Consider the following 27,721-nt stretch of genomic DNA (forward strand, 5'->3'; position numbering starts at 1 on the left):
GACCCGGCCGGGGTTCAAACCCACGACCTCCCGCTCACTAACAGCGGGCGCCTTACCACTAGGCCACCGTGTTGCGGTTTAACAGGGACGGTGTGAGAGCATACTGGGACAAAGAACAAGAGTCGGGACAAGAACACACACAAATTAACAGTAAACACCATCAATTTCAAAAGAAAAACAGATGGACGAAAAAAACATTTTAAGTAAAAAGACTTAGGCTTGCTGTTTCTTTATACAGTCTAAGAACGTAACGTTCTTGAATATATAACAAAACAAACATTCCCAAACAGCCACCGTAAAACAAAACGTCACTCACCGGTCACTGCCAAAGACTGTGCTCCCGATGCTACTGAAGTTAGCCCGTTGGCGTCTGTCACGGTGCAAGTGTAGTTGCCATCATCAGAAGTCGTCGCGCTGCTAATAACGTAGGTGGCCGACGTCTCTGAGGGTACAGGAGACCCGTTACGTATCCAGACGTACAGATATGTACCCGGGGTGGCGGGACTGCACGTGAGAGTCACGCTCTCCTCCGTCACGACGCTAGTTGAAGACAGCGTGACGGTCGGAGCACTGGGAACGACTGCAAACCAGAAGTAACACCACTTCGTTCAAGCCCCACTCCGCCTCACGTAAGGTTTACAGAACGATGGCATCTTTACAAAAACAGCAATACTAACGTTATGGAACACACTTACAATAGCATTATACAGCATTAAATGACACTGTTCACTTGAATGGCTATTTGCCCTGACCGCGTCTGTGGCCAGAAACTGATGGTTTACGGGAGGCGGAGTGGGCCTTTAAGAGGAAGTACCACTGAGAGTACTTTTACTCCAGAACTATAAAAGACCTTTTGAAGTTATTTTGAACTCTTTTTCTTCTTCAAATTGTCATGTTTCCAAATCACACATTTTCCGTTGATATTTTTTTCTAAGAACAAAATTTAAATGTCTGGCGATGAGCCATCATCATCTTCCCAAAACCCAAGCTTCCCCTCCCCTACTATGACATTGTCCCCTACTTAGAGACGACAATTAAACTTAAGATTATAACCTCAAACATTATGATGGCTGCTGGGACGTCTTACCCGTGGCACCAACATCCAGAGTGTTACTCGCCATTGACTGCACTCCGCTCAAGGTGACCTTGCAACTGAAAGACCCGGCGTTTGAAACAGTTTGAAAGGAGCTGTAGATCAGCGATTGCATCGTATCTCCCAAGGTCGTGCCGTCCTTGAACCATTTGTAGGTCAAGCTACCGGTGGTTAGAGAAGTGCAGGTCAAGGACATAGGATCACCCTCCTTAAAGGTCGTTGGAGATACAGAGACAACTGGCTGGTCGGGCGCACCTGGGTACAGAAAAAAACAATATACGTACAAATCAGAAAATAAAGCGTTACCGGAAAACACGTTCAAAACTATGACTATGCTAATGTCTTCGGAACCGGTAAATCAACATTTTTGCATTTCTTCTAGAATCTCATGCACAGAAATAAGGAAATAAAGGTGTGTCATGTCTTCTTCGCGAAGATATCAACACAAAACATTGATAACTGCATGTAGCTAGACTTTCTATCAATCACATTTAGAAAACATAGTGAACAAGACTTTTGCGTTTTGTTTTTTTAAATCCTACTTTTTTGCATTCGGTCATAAGTCAACGATATGATTTGCAGGAGCATACATACACCATGTTTCCCTGAATTGACTGGGACTGCAGTTTTTCAAATGAAATCCATGCCGTCTTGTTGCAACAGAGATAATTTAAGTCCTAGAATGGTCTGATAAAAATCCAAAACCTCACTGTTCGAAGCAAAACTTAAAATGTAACAGTACAACGGCGCCCCTACCTTGCGGTGACAGCTGAACGGCGTCGCTAGTTGCGGACCTCACAGAAGAAGTGCTGATGGCCACACAAGCATAGGATCCGGTGTCAGTGTTGCTGAAACTGGTCAAGTTCAAGTTCTCCGTGCTCTCACCGCTGACGACTGTCCCATCCTTGACCCACTCGTACGACGACTCTGACCCACTGCAGGTCAAGGTCACCTGGTCACCCGTTGTGAAGTTGGATGGGGAAGTTGTGATGCTCGGTTTTGCTGGTGCGGCTGAAAAAAATGAGAGCAGCAGTATTTAAACTGAAACAGTATTTCATGACTGTTTTCATTAAAGCAAACTGCTAGTACCCTTTCCAATTCTAATTGATAAGGTCTAGATGAAAGAATGTGCTTAAGTTTAGTCTCACAAAAAGAAAGACTGCACATCTTTCATACTAAGGTACAAAGGCAGATGAGCGTGTGTGCATGCATTTGTCTGTGTCCTCTTGCATATTCTTTTTTTGTTGTTCTTGTTCTACAATTCTTGGGGTTTTTTTAAAATCTGATATTTGGAGCGTTAGCAGTCCATCTTTTGATAGACATCTTGTATTTTCATGTCGGACAAAGAGATCCTTTTTTAGGGAAACGTTATATTTAGTCCTGTGGTCCCATGTACATTTTTACATACGTTTAATCTCCAGGCAGAGCACAGCAAAGCAACATTCTGCTGTTCGTTCTAATAACTGTTTTGTCATCATATGTGTCAATCTACTCACAAGATGCAGTAACTATAGTTCCTGAGCTGACGGTGGATGCGATTCCTTGATCCACGACAGCGCAGGTGTAAGTTCCGGCATTGGAGGCAGCAAAGCTTGAGATACTCAGTTGACTTCCGGTTTCGGACAACGTATCGCCATCACGTGACCAAGCAAAAGAGTAGCCACTTCCGGTAGTCGCCGGCTGACACGTCAGGTTGACTGCGGCGTTGAAGTCAAACACGATTGGGCTGACTGTGATGTTTGGAGCTACTTGTGTTTCTGTTATTTGGAGGAAAAAAAGGGCATAAAACAAATCAGTTACATTTTATCACTTCATCTTTTTTATCGTACTTCATTCTCTATCAAAAGTAACATACTTGATTCTCTATCAAAAAAGTACAACTTCATAAAATCACACAAGGAACCAGGGCCGGACTACCGGGGGGGTTATGGGGGTTGCGCAACCCCCCCCCCCCCCCCCCCCTAGCCTGAACATGTACCTTACTTATTTAAAACATTTTTCATTATTGCTTATTTTATGCCGTTTCATGCAAGGAGCGACCATTTTCTTATCTCAGAATATGACCTACCCATCAGCGAAGCCCCCTAACCCCCACAAGGGGCTCTGCCCCTTGACCCCGCCCAGGGGCGGACGAGGGTGGGGGGGGGTTTCTAGGGTTTCCGGACCCACCTTATAAATATAAAAATATAAAAATATGAAAATATTGAATGAGGTATGCATTTCTTTATTTTACATTGAGTTTCAATTTTGGGGGTTATAATCAGTGACAAAATCTGCTGCCTGAAACTGGTAATGATCATCCTCAGAAAGCACCAGATTGCACCATTTTGCATCCTTTTTTTCAACATTTTACGGGGGGGCATGCCCCCGGACCCCCCTAGCAAGCTAGGCGCTTCGCGCCGTCGGCTCGGCGCTTTGCGCCTTCACACCCATATCTTCACAATATACTTTTGAAACCCCCCCCCCCCCCCCATACAATGAACTGATCCGCCCCTGCCGTCAGGGGGGATATCCCCCTGGACCACCTCCAGCAACCCCCCCCCCTCCTCTTAGCCTAGTCCGGCCCTGAGGAACTATGAACATCAGTTTGAGAATGAGAAAGTTCAAATCACAATGTCACTTTGGAAGACATGGATAATACTATTTCCTCATGTAACGATTGGCATTAGCACTATCCACAACAGTTAACATTCACTTGTGGGCAATGTTTCTTTCAACCAACACTCTGGACAGATCCACCAGTTCAATACAAGCCTTTTCGTTTCGACAAGCCTTCATCAACTATGACTCAAAATGTGAGAGATCCTCTTTTTAGTATTGACTGAGCAAACAATAACATTATATAGCAAAAAGGACCTTTCAATTCAACAATAACCACAGGTTACGTTGCTTACCGATCACAGTCAAAGTGTAGCTGTTGCTGCCAGTAGAAGCAACATCCCCGTCAACAACCACACACACGTAGTCACCGCCGTCTGACAAGACAGCTGAAGAGAGTGTCAGCACTTGGGAGGTGGTGCTGGTGATTGTTCCTCCCTTTTGCCAGATGTAGGTGAAGGAGGAGGTAGAGGAAGAGGAGTTGTCACAGGTCAAGGTCACAGTATCCCCAGTACCCACAATCAGCTTGGATGGAGTGATCGCGGGCTTCGCAGGCGGATCTGATGAATGAGGGAGAATAATGACGGTTGAGAGTTTAGAAAGCCTGTTCCCAAACTTGTTTGGGGTAAGGGATGTTTGACGTCCACCTCTTAGACGTGTATTTAGAGGTCAACATTAATGTTGATGGTTCTGCATTGATTTGATTAACTATGCAAGATCAGTTGCTACTTCGTGAGACTTCAAGAAAGCATAACAGATCCAAAGTTTGGCCACTGGTGGTCTGTTGTTGGCAGGAGAAGAAATGAAAAACCACTGGACAAATCTTGAGCTGCATATAAGCGTACAGAAAATAAACTTTTCTGACACAGGTGGTAGTTTGCTCTGCACAAGTGTTTCTTTGTGAGTCTAGTGAGTTGGAATTGGACAAAAGGATGGATACAATCAAAGAGCACACGTCATGCTGTACAGTACAAAAAGAGCGAGTGTCAACTAATTTGTTTTCCTCTATCTTTGTCTGGAAGTACATCAATCACACAATTTTCATTCTTACCTTGCACTGTGAGTGTCAAAGCAGCACTGGTATTAGAGGTGACTCCACTGTACGCCACTGTGCACGTGTAATTTCCTGTGTCAGAGGTCACAGTGGGGTCGAGGACAAATTGAGAGGTTAGTTCGCTTTGCACAGCATTTCCTTTCTGCCAGCTATAGGTCAAGGTCGCTGAACCAGGGGGCAAAGATGTTGTTGTACAAGTCAAGGTCACTGCACTTCCTGTTCCCACTGTTGCGCTTGGTCCAGTCACAGTCGGTGTCGCTGGTGTGACTGGAAAACACATATTAAATATAATTGATCAAATGATATTCACTCGATTTGCATGCAACTTACATCTCACATGTAGCAGTACGCACACAAATTGCAATATCCTGGAAAAGCATTTCGACGAAGTAAACTCTTCGCATGTTTCATTTAACTGATAAAAGATAAAGTCATTACAAATAATTGTTTTAGTGTCTGAATCTGACTTGCATGGCCAGCTAGCGTTTACGATCAGTCTTCTCCAGACAGTCTTCCATCTAAAAAAAGAAAAAAAGATCAATTACCTTGACTTTCTCTCCGATATTGTTTTAAACAATTCTGCATACCGTCTATGTTCAATTTCACAGTCCATGCTACGAATTGACATTTCAAAAAACAAACACTTACCTGACAGAGGAAAGGCATTGCTGAGAGATGATTCGATACTGTTGTAGTTGATGGAGCACTTCAGATCTCCTGAGTTGGCCAATGAAACTGCACTGAGCGTGTAATGAACGTCGCTCTGTCCTGCAAGTATTGTGTCTCCTGTGCCGTACCACGTGTAGGTCGAGGTCATGGTTAAAGTAGAGGTCGTGACGCATGTGACGTTGACACTGGTACCATCATCGACGATCAAGGACGTTACGTCGCCTGTGCCTTTGACTGACGGCGTCTGCACTTTTACTGGAGACATACAAGTATAACTTGTTGCGTAAAAAATTGGAATTAAAAACATCAAAAGTTGTTGATGTGAGCATACATACATCTGTCGTTCAGGATAATTTTCCTTGAAATTCCTATGACACAACCATCCTGCTTTTCTCAAACATGGTTAAGGTACACGAATTTACTGGAATCTGGGCTGTCACATAACAAGGGGTAAAACCGCTACGAAATAAATTAATTACAAGGCGTGTGCGTTACTTAGATGCAATCAGTTGGCATTTTTTCTTGAAAAAGTCACCGGGTTATTTCCAACTCACCAAACAGAGAAAAAGGTTCACTTAAAACAACAATTTGATGACATTGCCGCTGAGCCTTCTCCACGCCTCAAACACAAGCCCATTCTGCTTCATTTCAGGATGAAAGAAATGAACAATGAATAAAAAGTATATGCTTAACTATAACACATACCTAATAACGGATGCGATGCACTGCTGTCAGAGCTGACCCCGTAAGCGGACACGCTGCACGTGTAGTTGCTTGTGTCAGTCAAGGTCACAGGGTTGATGGTGTAGGTGGCGCCGCTGGCGGAGGTGATGACGCCGCTGTCGTCGGACCAGGAGTAGCCAACGGGGGAGGGCATGTTGGTGGAGATGAGGTTACAGGTCAAGGTCACACTCGAGCCGTCAACGATTGTGCTTAGTCCTGAGACGGTCGGGGCTAGCGGCTTCACTGGAACATTCAAATGACGAGGGTTGTCTAAATGTGTATGTACTGCCGACGAATTTCAATCTGTGTGCTCTCTCTCTCTCTCTCTCTCTCTCTCTCTCTCTCTCTCTCTCTCTCTCTCTCTCTCTCTCTCTCTCTCTCACACACACTCTCTCTCTCTCTCTCACACACACACACACACACAGACGCACGCACACACGGACGCACCCCCCCCACACACACACACACATACACATTCAAGCGCGTTTCCCCAAGTGACATTTTAACATTCTCTTCACTTTGCGGATGTGCAATTCCCTTTAACAACACGCATCCAAAATGAATCAATTCACTTTAAAAATGCTATGCTGATCAGACAAAGACATGCCCAAAGCCCAAATCACATACAGAAATAACAACCTTCAAGCAAGTACGCCGTGCTTTCGTCAGACGTGACAGTCCCATGCAAAACGCTACACGTATAGTTTCCAGTATCCGAAAATGCGACGTTCGTGATCTGAAGTGTCTGGCCCGTGGCGCCGCTGATAGGTTGAAGTGGGTCACCATTTTTCCACGTGTATGACGTGCTCTGGCTTAGGCTAGACGCTGTTACACACTGCAAGGTCATTGTGTCTCCGTCCACCGCTTGAGACTCAACTAAGCTCACTGCTGGTGTCTGGGGCTTCACTGTCATGGCAAGAATGTAGAAAACCATAAAATACTTGTGCGGATTTCTTCAAGGGCATATGGGTTAAACATCAAGCAACAGAGTACAAAACTGAAGATGAACTAGAGAAAATATAAAGGCTGCTTTTTATAGGGACATATGCATGCAGACACAGGCACATACAGCTTCTCTCCCCCCCCCCCCCCCCCCCACACACACACACACTCACAGTCATGGGGGAAAATGACTTTGGTCATTTGGGGTGAAATGACTTTGGTCATTTGGGGTGAAATGACTTTGGTCATTTGGGGTGAAATGACTTTGGTCACTTGGGGTGAAATGACTTTGGTCACTTGAGGTGAAATGACTTTGGTCACTTGGGGTGAAATGACTTTGGTCACTTGAGGTGAAACGACTTTGGTCACTTGGGGCAAGATTTTCGAGGCTGGGGCGAAGGGGTAAAAACTCAATGGGGCGAAATGTTCAAAATCTTGGGGCGACAGGGAAATGGGCCAAAGTGGGTGTAAACCAACAAAACTCACCTGAAACAGAAGTCACAGCGCTGCTGAGCGAGTCTACACCCCTGTAGGCAATCTTGCAAGAATAGTCCCCGGCATGGCTGGCCGACACAGTGGTAGTATAAGACGTAGAAGTCGAAACATTGACGCTGCTAATCACAGTGCGGACGCCGTTGTTGGTACGGAGAAGGGTTACGGTGAATCCACCTGTCATCAGAGTCTCGCTGTCGCTGGTGCAGTTGATGGTGATGCTGCTGCCGTCGAATATGGGTGGTGTGGGCGAAACTAACATTGTGGGCGTTTTCGGTTGAACTGCAAGAAAAAGAAAAACCGTCAAGTGTGCATGTATGTACATCATTTTGATATCATACAGTGATCACACATATACACATTATGATTGGAAGAGATTGTCATAATTCAAGTCTACAAGCAAGTTATATAACTGGCAACAGTATTTTAGCGCAGTCAATCACGACAAATGACGACAAGCACTACTCCGACGTTGAAAACTTGTCTCAAATTCACAAAGCTTCCTTCGGTGATAATATTCACAGACCAAGCAACCGATAATCTGACTTTTGTTCCAGGTTATTGAAAAAGCAGTGTGACAACTGTGCACATAGAACTAAAGAATAAAGTCAACTACACACATACTACTAATAATACTACATACAAACACACAATAATAAAGTAAAGCAATCAAACTCACCAGACACCGGGTAATCCGCGCTGCTGTTTGACGTAACACCAGCAACGTTGACAGCACAGGCGAAGGTGCCAGTGTCATCGAAAGTGACAGTGGTCAGGGTATAGGTGTCCGCGGTGGCTCCACTGATGGTTGTTGTGCCGTTGAACCAGGCGTAAGTGAACCCAGTGGATGGGAGAGTGCCCGTGTAGCCACAGGAGAGAACCAGGTTTGAACCCTCGATCACAGTATTGCCGCCGCTGAGTGAAGGTGTTTGTGGTTTGACTGAAAACAGACGACGGTTAGCATGAAGTCATTGCTTTTGCTCATTCTTTTCTTTCTTCGCTTTCTGAGCACCAGCAATATATATATATTTCCATTGCTTTTTTTCTAAATATAGTGTATCCCTGCAATGTTGCAGTTCATAAAGTAGGACTGGTGTGCGGCTTTGAAGCAACTCCTAAGGGTTGTTCAGCGACTCAAACAATGGCGTCTTCCTACTTTGCATTTTGGCAACATGTGTATGGTCTCGCCCTACGCCAAAGTAATATGTTTTATTGGTGGTTGGAGAAAAGCCAGAGTTAATTTGGAAGTTGAATGTAAACATGTTTGTTCACGGGATTGCAGTTAAAGCAGAGAAAATACTTTTTCTTTACAAAGGAAAAACTTCTTGGTCTCAGAGTCTTTCAAGTTAAGCTACGTCAAGGTATTCTTCCTTTCGTGCAAAGTGCTTTTAATATCGTCCTTTAAGGTCAACTGTAATTTCTGTAATCCCTGTTATCCACGCGCATTTTTTTTGTATGTGAGAATTGTTATGTCCATCGTTCGAATCACAAATATTTGAATGAAATGTGTAGATATTGAAACTGAACGCTCCCCATGATGTGCATGGCAAGCTTAAAAACTCACCTGTAAGAGCATAAGCAGCGCTAACAGCCGACTCCGTTCCATGCAACACAATACTGCAATAGTAATCCCCCGCATCGCCAAAAGCAGCGAGGAAAGAGTACTGCTGGGAGACAGGGCCGCTGATCAGGTTGCTGCCGTTGTCGAACCACGTGTAGATCTCTGACCCTGAAGTAATGGAGAGGGTGGTGCATACCAGGGTGATGTTGTTGCCCTCCACTGCTTCTGCCTCCGACAGTGTTAATGTGGGGGTCTGGGCCGTGACTGTGATGAGAAGAAACGACGATACAAGGCAAGGCAAGACAAGACAAGGCAAGATCAGGAAAAGCAAGGCAAGGCAAGACAAGGCAAAGTGTTGTGTCACTTACGCAGGTTGCTAAATCTAGCGTTGTTTGAAAGAAACCCTGGTTCAGTTTAGAAATTACACATTTTCGGGTTTGTGTGAGTGGATTCAATAGAGCGCCTTTTGCGCCATTCTGTTGGACTTCAGTTTCTGCTTCTTTTATTTTTGAAGAAAGGCAAGGCAAGGTATAGTAGTAGTATGTCGTAGTAGTGGACTGTAAATAATGATCGACCGGCGATTGGATACAAGCTCCTGTAGTAAATAGTAGTCGTATGTCGTAGTAGTGGACTGTAAATAATGATCGACCGGCGATTGGATACAAGCTCCTGTAGTATATAGTAGTATTATGTCGTAGTAGTGGACTGTAAATAATGATCGACCGACGATTGGATACAAGCTCCTGTAGTATATAGTAGTAGCTTGTCGTAGTAGTGGACTGTAAATAATGATCGACCGGCGATTGGATACAAGCTCCTGTGTATATAGTTGTAGCATGTCGTAGTAGTGGACTGTAGATAATGATCGACCGGCGATTTGATACAAGCTGTAGTATATACTGTAGTAGTATGTCGTAGTAGTGGACTGTAGATAATGATCGACCGGCGATTTGATACAAGCTCCTGTAGTATATAATAGTAGTATGTCGTTGTAGTGGACTGTAAATAATGATCGACCGGCGATTGGATACAAGCTCCTGTGGGTCAGGCAAGGCAAGGCAAGGCAAGGCTAGGCAAAGAATTTATTTCAGAAATCCCCATGGGGGTACATGAATAATTAAAAAACTAAAAGGAAAGAAACTCAAACTGGTTCAAAAATAAAATAAACTTAGGCCGATAAAATTAATAAGGATGTCATAATTCAATAATAGAAATAATACAGGGTGGCTAAATTAATGTATCGGTGGGATGTCACAATGTAGTATTTATTTCAAAAGATCTATTTGTCCTGAAGATTGTATCTGAAGATCGCATAACTGAAAAACAATGTTTAGACCGGGACAGACATTAGACTATGGGAATCGAGGCAAAGGAAAGGTGATATTTCACACATGTGGATTTTCTGCAGATCTGTGTTTCAAAAATAAAAGAAGCAGAAACTGAAGTAAGACAACAAAGTGGCGCGAAAGGCGCTCTATTGAATCCACTCACACAAACCCAAAAATGTGTAATTTCTAAACTGAACCATGTATGGTTTCTTTCAAACAACGCTAGATTTAGCAACCTGCGTAAGTGACACAGCACTTTCGATGTGGGGAACTCGTATGCCTACCTAACAAGGTTGCAGAATTGCTCTGGGCAGACTCCACGCCACCCACAGTAGCGGTACACCTGTACTCCCCTGCGTTGATCAAGGTCACAGCCGCAATGCGATATGTGTCACCGGTTTGGTTGACTGACAGAGGCGAGTTGGACGTGCCGAAGTAGAAGGTGTAGGTCATGGGGGAGGTGGTGGGGGTGGAGGCGGAGGCGCAAATGATGCTCCAGCCGCTACCGTCTGCAACTGCAACTCCCGTGCTGGCAGCAAGGATTGGAGTCTGAGGGGTCACTGAAATATAACAGAATCGGGCGATGCTCATTCAATTGTTCTCATTAGGTAAGGTCGTAGAAGTCTGGCTCTGCATAGCATTCCCTTGTTATTGTCCTATCGCTCAGGAACAGGCTGATATTATCAGATCGTTTACTTTTTCAATTTCGACACAGCTTGTAGCCAGATACACCGAAAATAAACTATATTACCATATTGTTTTTTATGACTTGAATTTCTTTCAACTTCTGAAATGACTCAGACATACACAAAAAAAGCCACCAGAAAAAAGATGGTATTGGTAATAACGAAGCAAATAATATGACATTTGTGTCTACACACATGTCTAAAATGGTGGCAAACCCTTACCTGACGGTGTGAAGGTGGAGCTGTCAGCGGAATAGTCGGTGCCTCCATCCCCTGACACCTTACAGCTGCAGGCTAGAACATTGTTGATGTCTGCTGTCTGGGTCAGAGTACTGCTCGACTGTGAGCTCTGGTCAGCGCCATCTATGTTCCACACGTACGTCTCCGTTGACAGGCCAGTAGACGCAGTCACGCATGTCAAGTTGAAATTAGTGGTGTCCTCTACTTTACCAGATGCGCTGTTGCTTATCGTTGGCGTCTGCGGCACAACTGCAAAACACACCATAACAGTTCGTCTTGATCACTGACCACTCGCGGAAGAACAAAATGACAGACACCAAAGACAAACACTAAATCATTGGTTAAGTCACCAAAAGACTGTCTTTACTAAATGAACAGATTCACTGGACTACGAAAGAGACCCGAATTGTGAAATATCGTTTTGATACTGAGTTTTCTTAATCTTCAGAGGAAACACGCACTTCGGCAGCAGCACTGAAAGCAAAAGTGACATACGAATACAGCAACCATAACATTTCCATATAAAGTCAGCAGAAATATGAATTATTCACAAAGTACATGACGTTTTACTCAAGATGTTAACTTTGTTCGTCAGTGACCAGATTCGTCATGAAGCAAAGTCGATTGATTTTTAGAAAAGAAGAAGCAATCCGCAAGCAACTGTGTGGTAAATGCAGGGGTTCTGTCAATAATACCGAAGTCCGATGTCACAGTGGTGAAGACCACTTTACACGTGTACATTTTCTAAAACGTCTCAAAATGTAGTGCCCAAAACATTAAAACCAACACTGTTTGAATATCACTTCTCCGTCCTTGCCATAAGAGCCATGTAAAGGAAAACACGGCCCAAGACTAGCCACTCGCACTCACTGGTCAGTGTCACACTGGTGCTGCTGATGTCCGACGTCACGGCGTTGAAGACCACTTTACACGTGTACACTTTGCCGTCGTCACTCATGCTGACGGCCGGTGTGGTGTAAGTACTGCTGCTGGCGCCACTGACCGCGATTCCATCCGCGTACCACTCATAGGTGGCGTTGACCATTGGGGATGATGCTGACGAGCACGTGAGGTTGGTAGACTCGCCATCCATCAGACTTGCGGTGCCATTGATTATAGGCGTTTGTGGCTTAACTGTTACCAATAAGACAAATATATGGTCATCTCTATTCTTTCCCCTCACAAATCTTGCAGCAACAAGAAATGCTCCTGGGAATATATCTAAGAAAGATTGTTTGCGTGGTCCTTTAAAAAGTTGTCTGCTATCCCAAAGATTTACTATTACCAAAAGAAAAACGAAAATCTGATTGTTTTTAAAGTACAAAGAAGGTATAACTATTTTACTAGCTGAAAAAAGTGAGCTCGCTTTAGCTTGCCTCAAATAGACATGAAGGCAACTGTTTAAAGTTAACATTTATATTGTCGCTTGTAAACATGCTTTACTCAACAAAAAATACTTTACATAATTGCAGACTACCTGACGGTGTGAAGGTGGTGCTGACGGCGGAATAGTCGGTGCCTCCATCCCCTGACACCTTACAGCTGTAGGCTTGAACATTGTTGATGTCTGCTGTCTGGGTCAGAGTATTGCTGGACTGTGAGCTCTGGTCAGTGCCTCCAATGTTCCACACGTACGTCTCCGTTGACAGGCCAGTAGACGCAGTCACGCATGTCAAGCTGAAGTTGTCAGTGTCTGTTATGACACCTGAAGGACTGACACTGATGCTGGGAGTCTGTGGTACAACTGCAAACGGTATTAAAGACATTAAACATTATAACTGAAAATAGTGTACGTGCATATGACAACTAATCCACCTGCAATTTTCAGGGCAGTAACACTTTTTCAAATGACAAACCACGTTAAATGTAGATGAACAATTGAAGAAGAAAAAACCGGTTAAATAACCACTTTCTTTAAAACTGAAATACTACTCCGAATATCTTCTGTCCATAAACCTTAACTCACCGGTAAGTGTCAAGTTATTGGAGCTAGGATCTGATGTCACTCCGCTGAGAGTCACTTTGCAAGAGTAGACTGTGCTGTCGTCACTCATGCTGAGGGCCGACGTGGTGTAAGTGCTGCTGCTGGCGCCACTGACCGCGATTCCATCCGCGTACCACTCATAGGTTGCGCCAGACAGAGGTGACGAAGCCGAAGAGCACGTCAGAATCGTCGTGTCTCCGTCCGTCAAGCTGGAAGTGCCGTTCAGCGTAGGTGTTTGTGGTTTCACTGCAAAAACAACATCAAGAGAATTGCCAACCGTGCTGCCTTGCAGCAATAGAAACAATCCATGTGACATTATACCTTTCTGTAGAATTTGAGAATTGTGATTTTAAAAGTATGTGCCTACTTGCCATCTGCCGAGATTAGAATCAGAATGCAATCTGATTTACACAGCACTACGAGCAAAATAGAGCGGATACGACCAATCAAGCTATTGCTGTACATGCACTTAGTGTAGAACATCGACCAAAGAAAATGACAATTTTTAAGCGACAGAATACATACCTTAAAGATTACTATAACCGCGCTACATATCTAACATTACATCATGAGTACATGTATATTGTACATTTAAGCTTCAACAACTTCTTAATACCACATGTACCTGACGGTGTGAAGGTGGTGCTGACGGTGGAGTAGTCGGTGCCTCCATCCCCTGACACCTTACAGCTGTAGGCTAGAACATTGTTGATGTCTGCTGTCTGGGTCAGAGTCTTGCTGGACTGTGAGCTCTGGTCAGCGCCTCCTATGTTCCACACGTACATCTCTGTTGTCAGGTTAGCGGACGCTGTTTGACAGGTTAGGATGAAATTGCTTGCATCTTCAATGTCACCCGAAGGGCTGCTGCTGATGCTTGGTTTCTGCGGTACGACTGTAACAAAAATCAAAGCATATAATAGTCAAGAGTGCTTCTCCGTCCTGCAAGTCCGATAAAGATTACAGCTTATGAGTGAACAGTGTATGTGTGCGTCACAACCCAAGTTGTATTTTCTGCCTGAATGGATTCTTTTATAGGTACAGCCCGCAAAACGTTTTTGTCACAAGTATCATCTTCTTAAACGTGCACAAAGCTGGTTTACCTAATTACCAATAAGAACAGAACACATTTCTGCTGTAACCTAACACAGCAAAAATCACAATATAGGTGGATATATAAAAAATTTAAAAAAATAAAAATAGCGTCAAAAATACAAACGCAGAACTCAACTGACGAATGGAAGAAGACAGTAGGAAAAACATTGTCAATGTATTTACATTGCTCAGCACACACACACACATACACACACACACGCACACCTCATTCCACCCATTTTTTTTCAACACACACAAAGTAAGTCCCCAAAACTCACCAGTCAAAGACATATTGTTGCTGCTAAGATCTGATGTCACGTTGTTGAAAGTCACTTTGCACGTGTACACTTTGCCGTCGTCACTCATGCTGACGGCCGGCGTGGTGTAAGTGCTGCTGCTGACGCCACTGACCGCGATTCCATCCGCGTACCAATCATAGGTGGCGTTGACCAATGGGGATGAAGCTGACGAACACGTTAGGGTAGTGGTGTCTCCGTCTATCAAACTAGAGGCGCCACTGATAGTTGGAGCTTGAGGTTTTACTGAAAAGGTAGAAATAAAATTGTAAATTGCATATTTACCAAGCAAGGTGTGCGCATAGCCTTCACAAATTGTATTTTCGAAGTAAACTGATAACTCAACCTGCTTCGTCGAGCTTTAATTAATTAATTACTGATCAGCCCCTCGTCTATATTTCCTTTAGTTGTGGCATCGAAATTGCAGTTTTCTTCATAAAGCTTGACTGATGATTAATTAACATCTCATTTGTAAAGCCAGGTCCAGTGTTCTCGACCCTTTTTTGTCTCTAATTTTCCAAATATTTACAAACACAGTGACATTGAAGTGTTCATTTCTCTGTTTACTCGCGCAAGTCGATCACAAGGCATCACACAACTTGACAGAATACCACAGCCTTACCAAACGGCGTGAAGGTGGTGCTGACGGCGGAATAGTCAGTGCCTCTATCCCCTGACACCTTACAGCTGTAGGCAGGAACATTGTTGATGTCTGCTGTCTGGGTCAGAGTGCTGCTGGACTGTGAGCTCTGGTCAGCGCCATCTATGCTCCACTTGTACGTCTCTGTGGTCATGTTTGTAGACGGTGTTACACACGTCAGGGTAAAGCTGCTTGCATCTTCCGTGGTACCCGAGGGACTGCTTGTGATAACTGGCATCTGTGGCACCACTGAAAATAAGGATTGCAAGTTTTGTTAAGAAAGTCGGGAATGTCAATATAATAACGTGGAAAATCAATATGGTCTTGCATTTTAAATCTGTACATATAACTGTCCATTACTGTCTGAACTATCAGCTGTCGCAAAACAAACATTCTTTGTAACAACAGTGATAATCTTCTGAATTCGAGTTGTTTTTCTCCGTCTTATTCTGCTTCCATATACATAGCAATATTCATTCTAAGAATGTTGTTCAAAGTCGAGTAGGCACTAACACTTTGCAGGTACATACAATGATGCAAAACAAAGTTTGACGTTTAGAATTTGAGAAGTCACTAAACTCATTCTCCTGGAGGTTTCTTCACACATTTACCTGTGAGCACAGTATTTACGATGCTAAAGTCAGAAGTCACATTGTTGAATTTCACTGCACAAGTATAAAATTTGGCGTCGTCACTCATGCTGACGGCCGGTGTGGTATAAGTGCTGGTGCTGGCGCCACTGATCACGCTTCCATCCGCGTACCACTCATAGGTGGCATTGATCAAAGCTGAAGCTGACGAACATGTGAGTGTTGTGTTCTCTCCATCGGTCAAACTGGAAGTGCCGCTGATAGTGGGAGTTTGTGGTTTGACTGAAATAATTTAAAATGCAAAAAATGGTATAGCCGTTCTGTTTCCACATTCAAGCTTGTACCGTATAAGATTCAAAGGTTGTCCGATATTTCTCTTTCATATGGCAAATGTGAATACATCAAAACCGGTTAACTATATGTTATAATGTCAATGAAAGCTGAAGTCTGTAAATACGCGACTGACATATGTTGCAATAGCTATTTAATCCGTCCTCCTTCCTTCCCCACCTAAAATCATACAGCATTGACGCTCATTTGTGCATGGAGGTACTATTGAATATAAAATTTCAAAAATAAATTTTGATTTAATTAATATACTTACCAACTCACATAGAAAGCATTAACTTCAGTTAAAGTGCTAGGACACTGAACTACGCTTCACCCCAAAGGGGAAGCAACCCCCTAAAAAAGAACGGCCTTGACCTCTAACCCAAGCTATACAAGAGTCGAGGTCATACCGTCACGTGACCTATCACGCGTGACTCAACCGCCGCCATGTTGAAACCTCACTCCCACTGAAGTGATCTGTTCATTTTTAGGGAAACCCTAAGCAATAACTTCGTTTTGTGATAAGACATTGAAGCACTCTTGCATGGCAACATGGGGAAATAACTCTGAAACAAAAACCGTATGCCATATAAGGCATGGTCCTTAGCGGTTATTTCCACTACCGGTGTACTGCGCCTGCGCAGGATGTATACCGGTGAAACTCATCCCGTATTAAAACATATACCCCCTTTAAAAAAATTTGCGGGGCAGGCTGGGAGGGAATTCAATATGTGAGTTGGTAAGTATATTAATTAAATCAAAATTTATTTTTGAAATTTTATATTAAATTACATATTCTTACGCAACTCACATAGAAAGCAGATTGCTAATTTAGGTGGTGGGCAAATGAACTCACAGTTAACATCTTGCAAGTATCTGGCCTGTAGCTACAATAGCTGGCAAACCGAAATTTCTGTTCTGCCGAGCACCAGATACGTCCCCAGGAAAAACATAAAAAGACATCTTCTGCAGAAGATGTCTAGTAGATGTGTGCTAAAATAGCGGGTACTTAAAATACCCCGCCGATAGAAACTCATGACTACGTCCCTGAACGTTCAATGAGCTGCATTCATGACTTATGTAAGTCTCTCAGACTTGAGAACAGGTAAAGAAGAGGCCTACACTCTGACCTCTTGAGCCCGTGCTGCCTGAAAAGGGAGGACTGACTGCCCCCCCCCCCCCTTTTCCTTGCCACCACTGTAGGCATGCCTAATCAATGTGGCAGTCCATTTAGCTAAGGTTGACTTCACTAAATCATTGCCTCTAGAAGAGGCTAATTTTGTCAAGGATTAAACAATCCGAACTCAAAAACTCCAAAACTAGGAGCAAGTCCCAAGTCGGGACTGGAGATTTGCTTTCAGCCAACCAAAGGGAGGTTCCCTTTAATCACGCTGGCTACAAAGAACCCAAGTGAAAATATTTTGCGACCTAGCTGTGTCAGTGCAACTGAAATCACATAAAGTCTTAATTCAGAGACGTGGGAGAAAAATCGGAAAGCCAGGATAGGTGGTTCGCCACCCGCATTGAACGGAGAGAAGTGGAGTTCTTTCCGTTAATATACGCCATTAGTTCCAAGCCAGTCAAAGTGACACAAAACGAAGACGCTGAACCCCTATGGAATCTCTAGACCAAATCCAGAGTTGGGGCAGAAGCCCCTGAGCGTCTCAATGATTCCCTTACAGTAGACACCCGTGTGGCTCGAGTGTAAAAACGGCGCCCTCTTGCCAGCCCAAAGGACTGGCAACCAAGATTGAATGGGCCCATAATGTGCGACTAACAGGCCGCTCAAAGTAAAATCGAGAGTATTATCCGGGAACAGGGAGACGAACATTTAGCAGAAGGTGATAGTACCGAGAGGCAAAACTTCTATCAGCGGCTTCTCCAAATTCACCAGAAGGAGTAGAAGCGCGTAGTGAGATAGGGTCCAATCCGAGTGGACATTCTTGGCCGACTGACTAGAGTCTGCCAATAAATACATAGAGCCTCTCAGAAAGGTACTTCACCGCTAAAAAGATCTCGTGGTGGTAAAAACCACATCAAAACCTCGCATGCTCGCTGTGGCAGAGATAAGGGGCGAGATGCCACCCCCTGCTTATTGAGATAAAAGACCACTGTGGTGTTGTCTGATTGAATCAACACATGTTCTCCCCTGACAAGAGGAAAGAAATCCGCAAGAGACAGAACTGCTTCGCTGGTGGAGAGAGAACCAACGGGAACGCCCTGCATGAGCAGTGGTGTGAGAATCCAAAGATTGGTTGTGTCTGTGAACCAGTCAAGAAAAGACACTAACATGTTCCAGCTCTTCATTTGATTGCTTAGAAAACGAAACCAGAGCCCTGAAGATCTGAATTAAATATATGCACGATCTATATAAGTGACCCAACAGGAAGGGCCCCAGTGCCTCCCTCAATAAAGTGGAAGTTCTAATCGCCCAGCCGCTGTGGGAAAACACAGAGGCAGAGAGAAGAGTGGAGCCGAACGCTAAGACTCCAGTTGACAAGTGCCAAGAGTATGCATGAAAGCATGCTATTGTTTGCCCACTGAACCCTACCGCTAAATCGCCTCGAGGAGATAAAGTGGTTGGCGGGTATTTGGCAACGTGCCATGCCGAGAAGAAGATAAAAAACCAAAGCTGAGAACGGCCAGCTTAGCGCTTTTCTCTGATAAGAGAAGCCGAGGCCTGCCGTGGGCTTTTCCTTTTGCTGTGAGATTCTCTCTGTTAGAGAAGAGTCCGTGTGCAAATAAGAGGATTCGCAAAGAAGACCCTCGAGCAAGGAAGAGATTTAAGTCTCACCGACAGAACAATACTGTCGGCCGAGGCCTTTTCCCAGACGAACAGCAAAGCTAAACCCTTTGTATATGTGTCCCGACAGAACACAAAGGCATCCCGTGAGTACGAAACCGCACAAGGGAAAGAACGAATCAAAGTCTTGTACCAAGACGCGGATAATAGAAAGAAGAGCGGCCACAATCTTCCACAGCCAGGAGATCATTGTTCTTGAAAACAGACAGTTTCTCCTTGCTATGAACGTTAAGATGTATGATCGACAAGTCCGGTGCAACCGGAAGCGGTTCCGTAGTACGAAGAAAAGAATAAACTAAGTTCTTAGGCTTGGTGTAACCTAGGACTACGGATATCGCTCAGCGAGTGAAGCGTTACTTGCGCGGGTGACGCAAGCGAAAGCAACGCCGCATCGCTGCCCACAAAGGAAGTGGTGGAAAAGGAGAATCATATGAGAAAACTTCCCCAAGTTAAAATTCTAGAGCCAGACAAGAAAGCGTCCCTGCGTGTGAAAACCGCAAGTGCGTACAACCGTGCCACGACTGACATTTGTTCGGCTGAAACCTTAGCCAAAGAGGCCAGGAGTATGGGGACGTCTTTCACGCTAGAGTCGTTTCGAAATACGAAAGGATCCGACGACACCGCGATCGACCGCGAACGAGATCGAAGAAGTGTCTCTGAAAGAGACGCAAGTTCCAACGAGTATCTTCCCGTTTCATCCAAACCAAGTAATGCGCCTTCAGAGTAAGCACAATGTTTGTCCAAACGATAGACATCCTCTCTGAGATTAGCCGACTCCGGAGTGACCGGAAGCGGTGCACTCGGCAAAGCGTAAGTCTCAATAAGACTGTGATGACGACGGGAGAGAGCAAACTTGCGTGAATGAAACGAAGTGCTCGACTTCCGTAACTGGTCTGAGGCAAGCCATGGCTGAGCAGCATCAGGAGCCTGACCGTGTGCAGCCAGTAAAGGCACAGTATCCACAGGCAAGCTATTCTCAGAACCCGAAGTTCTAGCCAGCACCCTGGAAAGTTCGTAAGCAACAGAAGGAGACTCGCTAAAACGATATCCCTGAACTTCCATTAAAGCAGGGCGGAAATCACCCGCCACTGAGGGTGGTGGTGCCGCAGAGCTTGTCATAGCTGTCACCCCTTCAGCGAAGTACTTGGCAGACACCTGAGCTGCAGTAACCATAGCTGGTTTAAGTCTGAGTGACAACTTGACATCAACTTCCTCCTCAGAAACTGAGTGAGAATCGTCGAACTCCGAATCTGCTGTGGCCGGACCGTGAAAGTCACTGTGACTAGCTGCGTCACTAAAACGATCCACCACAGGCGAGGCTGATTGCAAGACGGAAGAACCGTGCAAAGCCTGCCCGAAAGCAGCTTCCTGCCCAGAGGGAGGAAGTTGAGACTTGTTTACATTCACCGGAGACATACCAGTCTGCCTGTGAGTACAACTGTCTCGTTGTCCGGTGTCGACCCCCCGTGAGTTCCGCTTGCTAAGAGCGATAGCCTCCGGGAGAGTCGAACTTTCACCCCCCGGCCGTGGCGGGGGGGCTACTAGTTCCGGCCCAACTTGTTGTCCGGTGTCGACCCCCCGAGTTCCGCTTGCTAAGAGCGATAGCCTCCGGGGAGTCGTACTTTCACCCCCCGGCCGTGGCGGGGGGGCTACTAGTTCCGGCCCAACTTGTTGTCCGGTGTCGACCCCCCGAGTTCCGCTTGCTAAGAGCGATAGCCTCCGGGGAGTCGTACTTTCACCCCCCGGCCGTGGCGGGGGGGCTACTAGTTCCGGCCCAACTTGAACACTTTCACCAGAGAACCTGGCTACCGGTGAACTTGACTAACCTGTAGAGCGTGAAAGCTCCTCGTATGAAGTAAACACACTCCTCTGCGTGCACGTCAGCCGAAGTGACTGTGCATGAAGGCGGAACCTCGATGCGTGACAACAAGCCGCGTCGCCCACTCCCGCCGGGAGCGAGCACAAAATCGACGAATGGCAACATGTTATACATTTGGGTCGAAAACATCTCAAAAAAGGGAAGAAAAACCATCTTTAACACAAGTATTCTTTCCCACTGTGTTTGCCTTGGCTGAAGTAACCTAAATTTAACCTGCTTCAGCACCGGCATGATTGGACTCATAGGGTCCGAAATTTAACAGACATTTTTTCTTTCTTCTTTATATAGTGTTTAAAGCCATATGTACTTGATGACTATACACACTAATTGCTTTACCCACAGCTGGAGACATGCTAAATTAAGTTCCCTGCAAGATATTGCAATTTTATTTTGATCTAGATCGTCCTATTTATCTAGATTTGCCACAGAGGTAGCGTTGACGCAAGGGAAATACCTCCGCGTCTTTGTTGACATCCTCACTTTTTCAGAGGCTAGAACAAGTTGTAAAACAAGTATATGGTCGGCGCATGGCGACATATCGTCATTACATGGTCTTATGGTGCGTTTGACATCGATTATAGACAAACTACACTTTGTAAACACGGGAGCGCGTACATATGCCTTTAACGTCGTTTTCAACCATTCAAGGCTATTTAACAGACGTAGTAGTAAGAGAAGCTGGGTCAAGAACAGAAATGGTAGTGCCTTTGCCTTTCTCTTTATGCGAACTTAATAGGAGAAACCTCAGCAGCTACTGACTAGTCTGTGGTTTCTATTTCTCCTTGTCAGCCATTGCTGACAAAAAACCAGTCTGAGTTATGATATTGATAAACAACAACCAGACCGAACAACGGAGAAAGACATATGGCCACTAGTTCCCAATTCCAGTGGGGGAGCTTGTTTATTTTATCTTGTCAGCGAGCCGCGCGGTGATAAATCCCAGCCGCGTAAACATTGCAGCCAAGGCAAGAAGAAGGGGGAAACTCGGGGACTTTTTCTACATTTATGAAGGGTTGGGGGAAGCAGACGACAAAATGTACGCCATCTTGTTATTCAGTTGCCAGGTTGGAAACCTAAAAGTTTGGACTCGATTTGCTTGTTTTTTCATTATATTGATATGTACAATTATTCATATTGCAAAATATAACATACTACAATCCCTTCAAGCTAAAAATGTAGTGTAAAACTGAAGGAACTTGTACTACAGCACTACAAACACAAATTCAGTATAGTTAGAGAGTATTTTACCTGCGTTTGGATTATGATGTTGTTGTTGCAACATTTAAAGCGTGTTCGATGTTTCTGACGGAATCATAAGCGTTTGAAAACAAAAAAGCCTCGGTTTACCAAACCTTTGAGAAAAATGGCTTAGAAAACGAGGATAGTGTATTTTTTGCAAATTTACTGAGACTATTTCTTTACGACAACGACCGGTATCGGACATTCGCTTTGAGGCAAACAAATTCACTCGTTGCCGCCAACTTCATTCAGACCCAATTCCAAAGGAGACAGTGAAACCTGCGAAGATCACAAAGCAGTCTAAATTGCAGACCAACGTGATGCGTACAATGATTAGAACCTGTGCTCTTTGAGGTTAAAATTAACTTCTGGAAACAACCAACCCAGTAACCCTTTTGCGTTTTGTAGGAATATTGTAGTTACGGGATTATGGAGATGTGTTTTAAAGAGGGTCTCATCGCAGGTTTCACAGTGACTTTGATCGGTATCTGATTCTGAGCTGCATGGCTTTCCACCCTCCTCAGCCAAGCTAGTGTGCATAGGCACACGCAACACACACCACTTCGTAACACACTTCGCGGCTGTACTGATAAAAGTGCATATATTTGCCTGGAGATAATGAATTACCAAACATCACAAAAAACAAGTTTAGAAACGCTGCTAGCATGAGCAGGTTCTAGAGGGTTAACAGTTTTAAGTTCTGCAGTAGTAAGTCGCCAAACAAAGAGTTTTAAGCTGGGGGGGGGGGGGGGGATGTTACACTGGTACGAAACCTGTGAGTGTATGAGTAAAGACGAGCGCACAGACAACATAATATTAATGAATTCGATTTTATTTCAATTAAAAAAAAGTCTTAAGATCAGGGGCCTGTTAGATTTTAACCCATCTTGCTTCTGCCAAGGCCAAGTGTAACAGACACAGCGCGCCGACGGTCGGTGGGGGATGGGGGCTTGCCGCTATCGGGTTGTCCAAGACGCATGCCGCGAAAAGATTCCAGGCCCCGATAAGAGTAACAGACCACTTTGTTTATAATAGTGAATTTGGCTCCTCAAGAAGAAGTTATCGCCATATGAACAAACGCAAGCAAAAGCAAACAATTAGAACGAGCTCACCCAAACTTGTGCATGAGAAGCAGGGACCTGTAGACGGGGTGAAACACTGTCCAGAAGACAGTAGGCTAAAAGCCTGCAGAGCGTCCGAACTACTTGGAGACTGAAGTGGGAGAGAGGTTTCAACATGGCGGCGGTTGAGTCACGCGTGATAGGTCACGTGACGGTATGACCTCGACTCTTGTATAGCTTGGGTTAGAGGTCAAGGCCGTTCTTTTTTAGGGGGTTGCTTCCCCTTTGGGGTGAAGCGTAGTTCAGTGTCCTAGCACTTTAACTGAAGTTAATGCTTTCTATGTGAGTTGCGTAAGAATATGTAATTTAATACTTAGCTTTCAGGAATGATTTTGTGTAAATACTATTTCGTTTTCTTTGAGTAGTCCAGGTGCGAATCTGATCAGCCTTGCTGAACAGCATATGACTTAAGTTCTTGTTCTGTGTGTACAGAAAGTAGATTTGTGTGTGCACTATTTTCAAATTATCCGAATAATATTGCCGGTCGTATCAGGTTTGAAACAGACCCAATGATTATATAATCAAAAGGTCTCAAAAGGTCTCAACCATTTTTGTGCTGACTATGGAGTCATAACCAAACATAACATGTAATAGTAGTTGAAAACGACGTTAAACACCAAATAAAGAAAAGAAAGATGTAATAGTATCTCGAAGAAAAACGAAGTTACATACCTGACGGCGTGAAGATGCTGCTGACGGAGGAATGGTCAGTGCCTCCATCCCCTGACACCTTACAGCTGTAGGCTAGAACAGTGTTGATGTTTGCTGTCTGGGTCAGAGTATTGCTGGACTGTGGGCTCTGGTCAACGCCATCTACGCTCCACACGTACGTCGCCGTTGACAGGCCAGTAGACGCCGTCACGCAGGTCAAGGTGAAGTTTGTCGCATCTTCAACATCACCTGCAGGACTGCTGCTGATGCTTGTCATTTGGGGTACAACTGCACATAAACACATTTCCGTATTTACAGAAAGTTATAATACTGTCCTCGTGTTGAATAAAATAAACAGTCTCCTTCAATAAAGAAAGGAAAACGTTATACATGACACTATAGGTGAAAGCTGTGAATTGACCCATATACCAGTTATGCAAAGTGTATTAGCGATCTTCAATCATGACTGAAAACCTGATGTCATTTGTCAAAACCGACATTTACCGAAAGTGTGAAATACAGCATTATTCAATGACTTGAACAAACGTCTCATGCATATATATATATAAAGGTTCAGAGTATACAAATGTTTGGATTCCAGTCACCACATATACAACTAATCCAACAATCGTATCACCTGTTAGAGTAACGCTGATGCTGCTGATGTCCGACGTCACAGCGTTGAAGACCACTTTACACGTGTACACTTTGCCGTCGTCACTCATGCTGACGGCCGGCGTGGTGTAAGAGCTGCTGCTGGCGCCACTGACAGCGATTCCATCCGCGTACCACTCATAGGTGGCGCCAGACAGAGGTGACGAAGCCGAAGAGCACGTCAGATTCGTCGTGTCTCCGTCCGTCAAATCTGAGGTACCGTTTACACTTGGTGTCTGTGGCTTCACTGTATTAGAAACACGGACAGGCTTGGTTAACAAACAGATGCAGTCTTACTTTGAACAAATGGTTTGATTCAATTGGACATTTATGGATTGATAAATTATGCACTTCCTATTCTGTAACTGTTTCTGACACAAAACAGCCTTTTGCATTCAGCTAAATTCAGGGAATTATGCTTTGTCAGATGTTAATCAGCCACAAAAAAGCTCTAATGTGTTGATGGTTAAGTTGAACTAAGCAACCAGTCCTGATCCGTTAGCTGAGTTCAGCGTTTCCTAATCTTCCGGAATTAGTGTATCTATGCTTTACCTGACGGCGTGAAGGTGGGGCTGACGGCGGAATAGTCGGTGCCTCCATCCCCTGACACCTTACAGCTGTAGGCTGGAACAGTCTTGATGTCTGCTGTCTGGGTCAGAGTATTGCTGGACTGTGAGCTCTGGTCAGTGCCTCCTACGTTCCACACGTATGTCTCCGTTGACAGGCCTGTAGACGCCGTCACGCAAGTCAAGGTGAAGTTTGTCGCATCTTCCACATCTCCTGTGTAACTGCCGCTGATGGTGGGTGCCTGAGGAACCACTGGAGAAAAAAAAAGATATTTGGTTCTCACACAAAAAGTGGATGCTGTCTGTGTAAATAACGATTCGGCAACCGAAATCAAATGACAAACATATATCAACAAGATTTAATATTCGACAATAAACTACACAGAAAGCGCTGCACCAGAGCGCCATTCCCACCTACCTTTAAAGAGCAAATGCTCATTAAAACAAAACATTCTTCTCTGTAGACCCCCACAACAATAGCTTATAATTCAGTAAATGACTGCATTTTATGATAATGTTTTATTTTAAATATACTAGCCTACACCAAGACTAATTCAAATCTCAATGTCAAATCACAGTACGATGTGCTTTTCATTAAGAACCTGTATGTTAGATTTCATGTTTAGATCAATTCAAAGCAGTTAAACTTTAATTGATTAATGTTGCAAAACCATTAAAAAAAGTACAGTGGTGATTGAGTTCCATTGTATTGAGGTTACCTGATCCACATGGTCTTCAGATAACTGAATAACCCAACCTATTGTAACAGAGCTCTTCACGACATTGCCTATATCTCACCGGTCAGTGTCACACTGGTGCTGCTGATGTCCGACGTCACAGCGTTAAAGACCACTTTACACGTGTGCACTTTGCCGTCGTCACTCATGCTGACGGCCGGCGTGGTGTAAGCGCTGCTGCTGGCGCCACTGACCGCGACTCCATCCGCGTACCACTCATAGGTGGCGCCAGAGAGAGGTGACGAAACCGAAGAGCACGTCAGAGACGTCGTGTCTCCGTCCGTCAAACTGGAAGTGCCACTGACAGTCGGCGTCTGTGCTTTCACTGAATTATAAGGTACAATAGATACTCAAGAAGGAAATGCATTAACAGAATAAAATGGTACTTCTTAATTATTTAAAGCGTGATAGTTGTTGTCACACGCACACATTTAATGGGGACATCTCATTTATTGAATCTCAATGATGAATGTAGTCAACAACAATAAGCCCATAGTTTCCTAAACAAAAAAATGAATTAAGACGCGAGTAACTAACAACAACATAACTTGGCGACAAACATGCTTTTCCTTTCAGGTTTTGTCCCTTTTATTCATAACTTGTGGGTAATTGACTCACCTGATGGGTTGAATGTGCTGCTGACAGCGGAATAGTCGGTGCCTCCATCCCCTGACACCTTACAGCTGTATGCTGGAACAGTGTTGATGTCTGCTGTCTCGGTCAGAGTACTGCTGGACTGTGGGCTCTGGTCAGTGCCTCCTATGTTCCACACGTACGTCTCTGTGGTCAAGTTGACGGAAGGAGTTGCACATGTCAAGGTGTAGGTAGCTGCATCTTCCACAGCACTCGATGGACTCATCGTGATGCTTGGTGTTTGAGGCAAGACTGTGTAACAAACGTATGAAAATGTTACAAAACACGAATAAACATCAAAACATTACAAATTCAGATTGAAGTAAGCTGAGGTAAGAGTACGTTTTATCATAATCCCATGCTTTACTCGGTGTTTCATTTTTTCTTATTGAAAGAATTGAGGTTTGTAATGATGTAATAACTTTTCTCAGTACTATTTCTGGCAAGTTTTTTTTTCTGTTCACACTCAGGCAGAAAGAGCTTGATTATATGACGTAAAAACAGTCTAACAATACATAACTGTTAAGCACATCCAAAATGTAGCGAGTAACTATTTGGATGAGCAAAATTAGACTACTGGGTATGGATGAACCATTTGTCTATGTTGTACCAATTTTCATTCATCAACCATTCCACCTCTACCTTAACAGTAATAGGTTATATTCCTTGTATACGTCTTACTACATAAACTATAGCATGAATTGTCAAACCTGTTAATGTCACACTGTTACTACTCAGTTCCGACGTCACATCGTTGAAGACCACTTTACACGTGTACACTTTGCCGTCGTCATTCATGCTGACGGCCGGCGTGGTGTAAGTGCTGCTGCTGGCGCCGCTGGCCGCGATTCCATCCGCGTACCACTCATAGGTGGCGCCAACCAGAGGTGACGAAACCGAAGAACACGTCAGAGTCGTCGTGTCTCCGTCCGTCAAACTGGAAGTGCCACTGACAGTCGGCGTCTGAGCCTTCACTGCAACCAGAACATGCACCTTCACCAGTGTCCTAAGCGCCTTTAGGCCATCATCCTCTTCATTTAAAGCATTCGCTTCAAAGTGATATGTAAGCATATCTCAGTACTGCCACAACTTACCATTAACAGGCGCTAGGCTCAACATG

General features: G+C 44.4%; 2 protein-coding genes across 2 annotated transcripts in view; both read right to left on the bottom strand.

Moving 5' to 3' along the window:
* Positions 1 to 308: 308 nt before the first annotated feature.
* Positions 309 to 20,537, bottom strand: LOC138953406 (serine-rich adhesin for platelets-like). The gene is made up of 22 exons (XM_070325210.1): positions 19,868 to 20,537; positions 16,094 to 16,270; positions 15,381 to 15,647; positions 14,741 to 15,004; positions 13,996 to 14,262; positions 13,353 to 13,616; positions 12,864 to 13,130; positions 12,257 to 12,520; positions 11,369 to 11,635; positions 10,745 to 11,020; positions 9,136 to 9,396; positions 8,251 to 8,511; positions 7,566 to 7,853; positions 6,921 to 7,043; positions 6,120 to 6,380; positions 5,394 to 5,669; positions 4,743 to 5,012; positions 3,988 to 4,251; positions 2,590 to 2,850; positions 1,850 to 2,104; positions 1,088 to 1,348; positions 309 to 580 (listed from the first exon to the last, which is right to left on the bottom strand). The coding sequence occupies exons 1-22, from the start codon at positions 20,535 to 20,537 to the stop codon at positions 309 to 311; spliced, it is 6,036 nt and encodes a 2,011-aa protein (XP_070181311.1).
* A 1,664-nt stretch (positions 20,538 to 22,201) lies between these two features.
* The window catches only part of LOC138953416 (serine-rich adhesin for platelets-like), a 41,705-nt gene continuing 36,185 nt past the window's right edge, over positions 22,202 to 27,721 (bottom strand). Inside the window, exons 58-64 of the mRNA XM_070325222.1 lie at positions 27,312 to 27,575; positions 26,587 to 26,853; positions 26,030 to 26,293; positions 25,218 to 25,484; positions 24,649 to 24,912; positions 24,033 to 24,299; positions 22,202 to 22,209 (exon numbers count right to left, since the gene is read on the bottom strand). Coding sequence (XP_070181323.1) covers positions 22,202 to 22,209; positions 24,033 to 24,299; positions 24,649 to 24,912; positions 25,218 to 25,484; positions 26,030 to 26,293; positions 26,587 to 26,853; positions 27,312 to 27,575 — 1,601 coding nt within the window. The remainder of the gene's footprint in view (positions 22,210 to 24,032; positions 24,300 to 24,648; positions 24,913 to 25,217; positions 25,485 to 26,029; positions 26,294 to 26,586; positions 26,854 to 27,311; positions 27,576 to 27,721) is intronic.

The sequence above is a fragment of the Littorina saxatilis genome, linkage group LG2 (assembly GCF_037325665.1).
Source record: "Littorina saxatilis isolate snail1 linkage group LG2, US_GU_Lsax_2.0, whole genome shotgun sequence".
Taxonomy (NCBI): Eukaryota; Metazoa; Mollusca; class Gastropoda; order Littorinimorpha; family Littorinidae; genus Littorina; species Littorina saxatilis.

Coding starts and splice junctions, on each gene's coding strand:
- LOC138953406 (XM_070325210.1), bottom strand. CDS start 20,537: ATGTCTCCGGTGAATGTAAACAAGTCTCAACTTCCTCCCTCTGGGCAG. Junction 16,271..19,867: donor TCTCAGAGAGGATGTCTATC/GTTTGGACAAAC, acceptor AAATTATTTCAG/TCAAACCACAAACTCCCACT. Junction 7,854..8,250: donor CGCGGATTACCCGGTGTCTG/GTGAGTTTGATT, acceptor TTTTTCTTGCAG/TTCAACCGAAAACGCCCACA.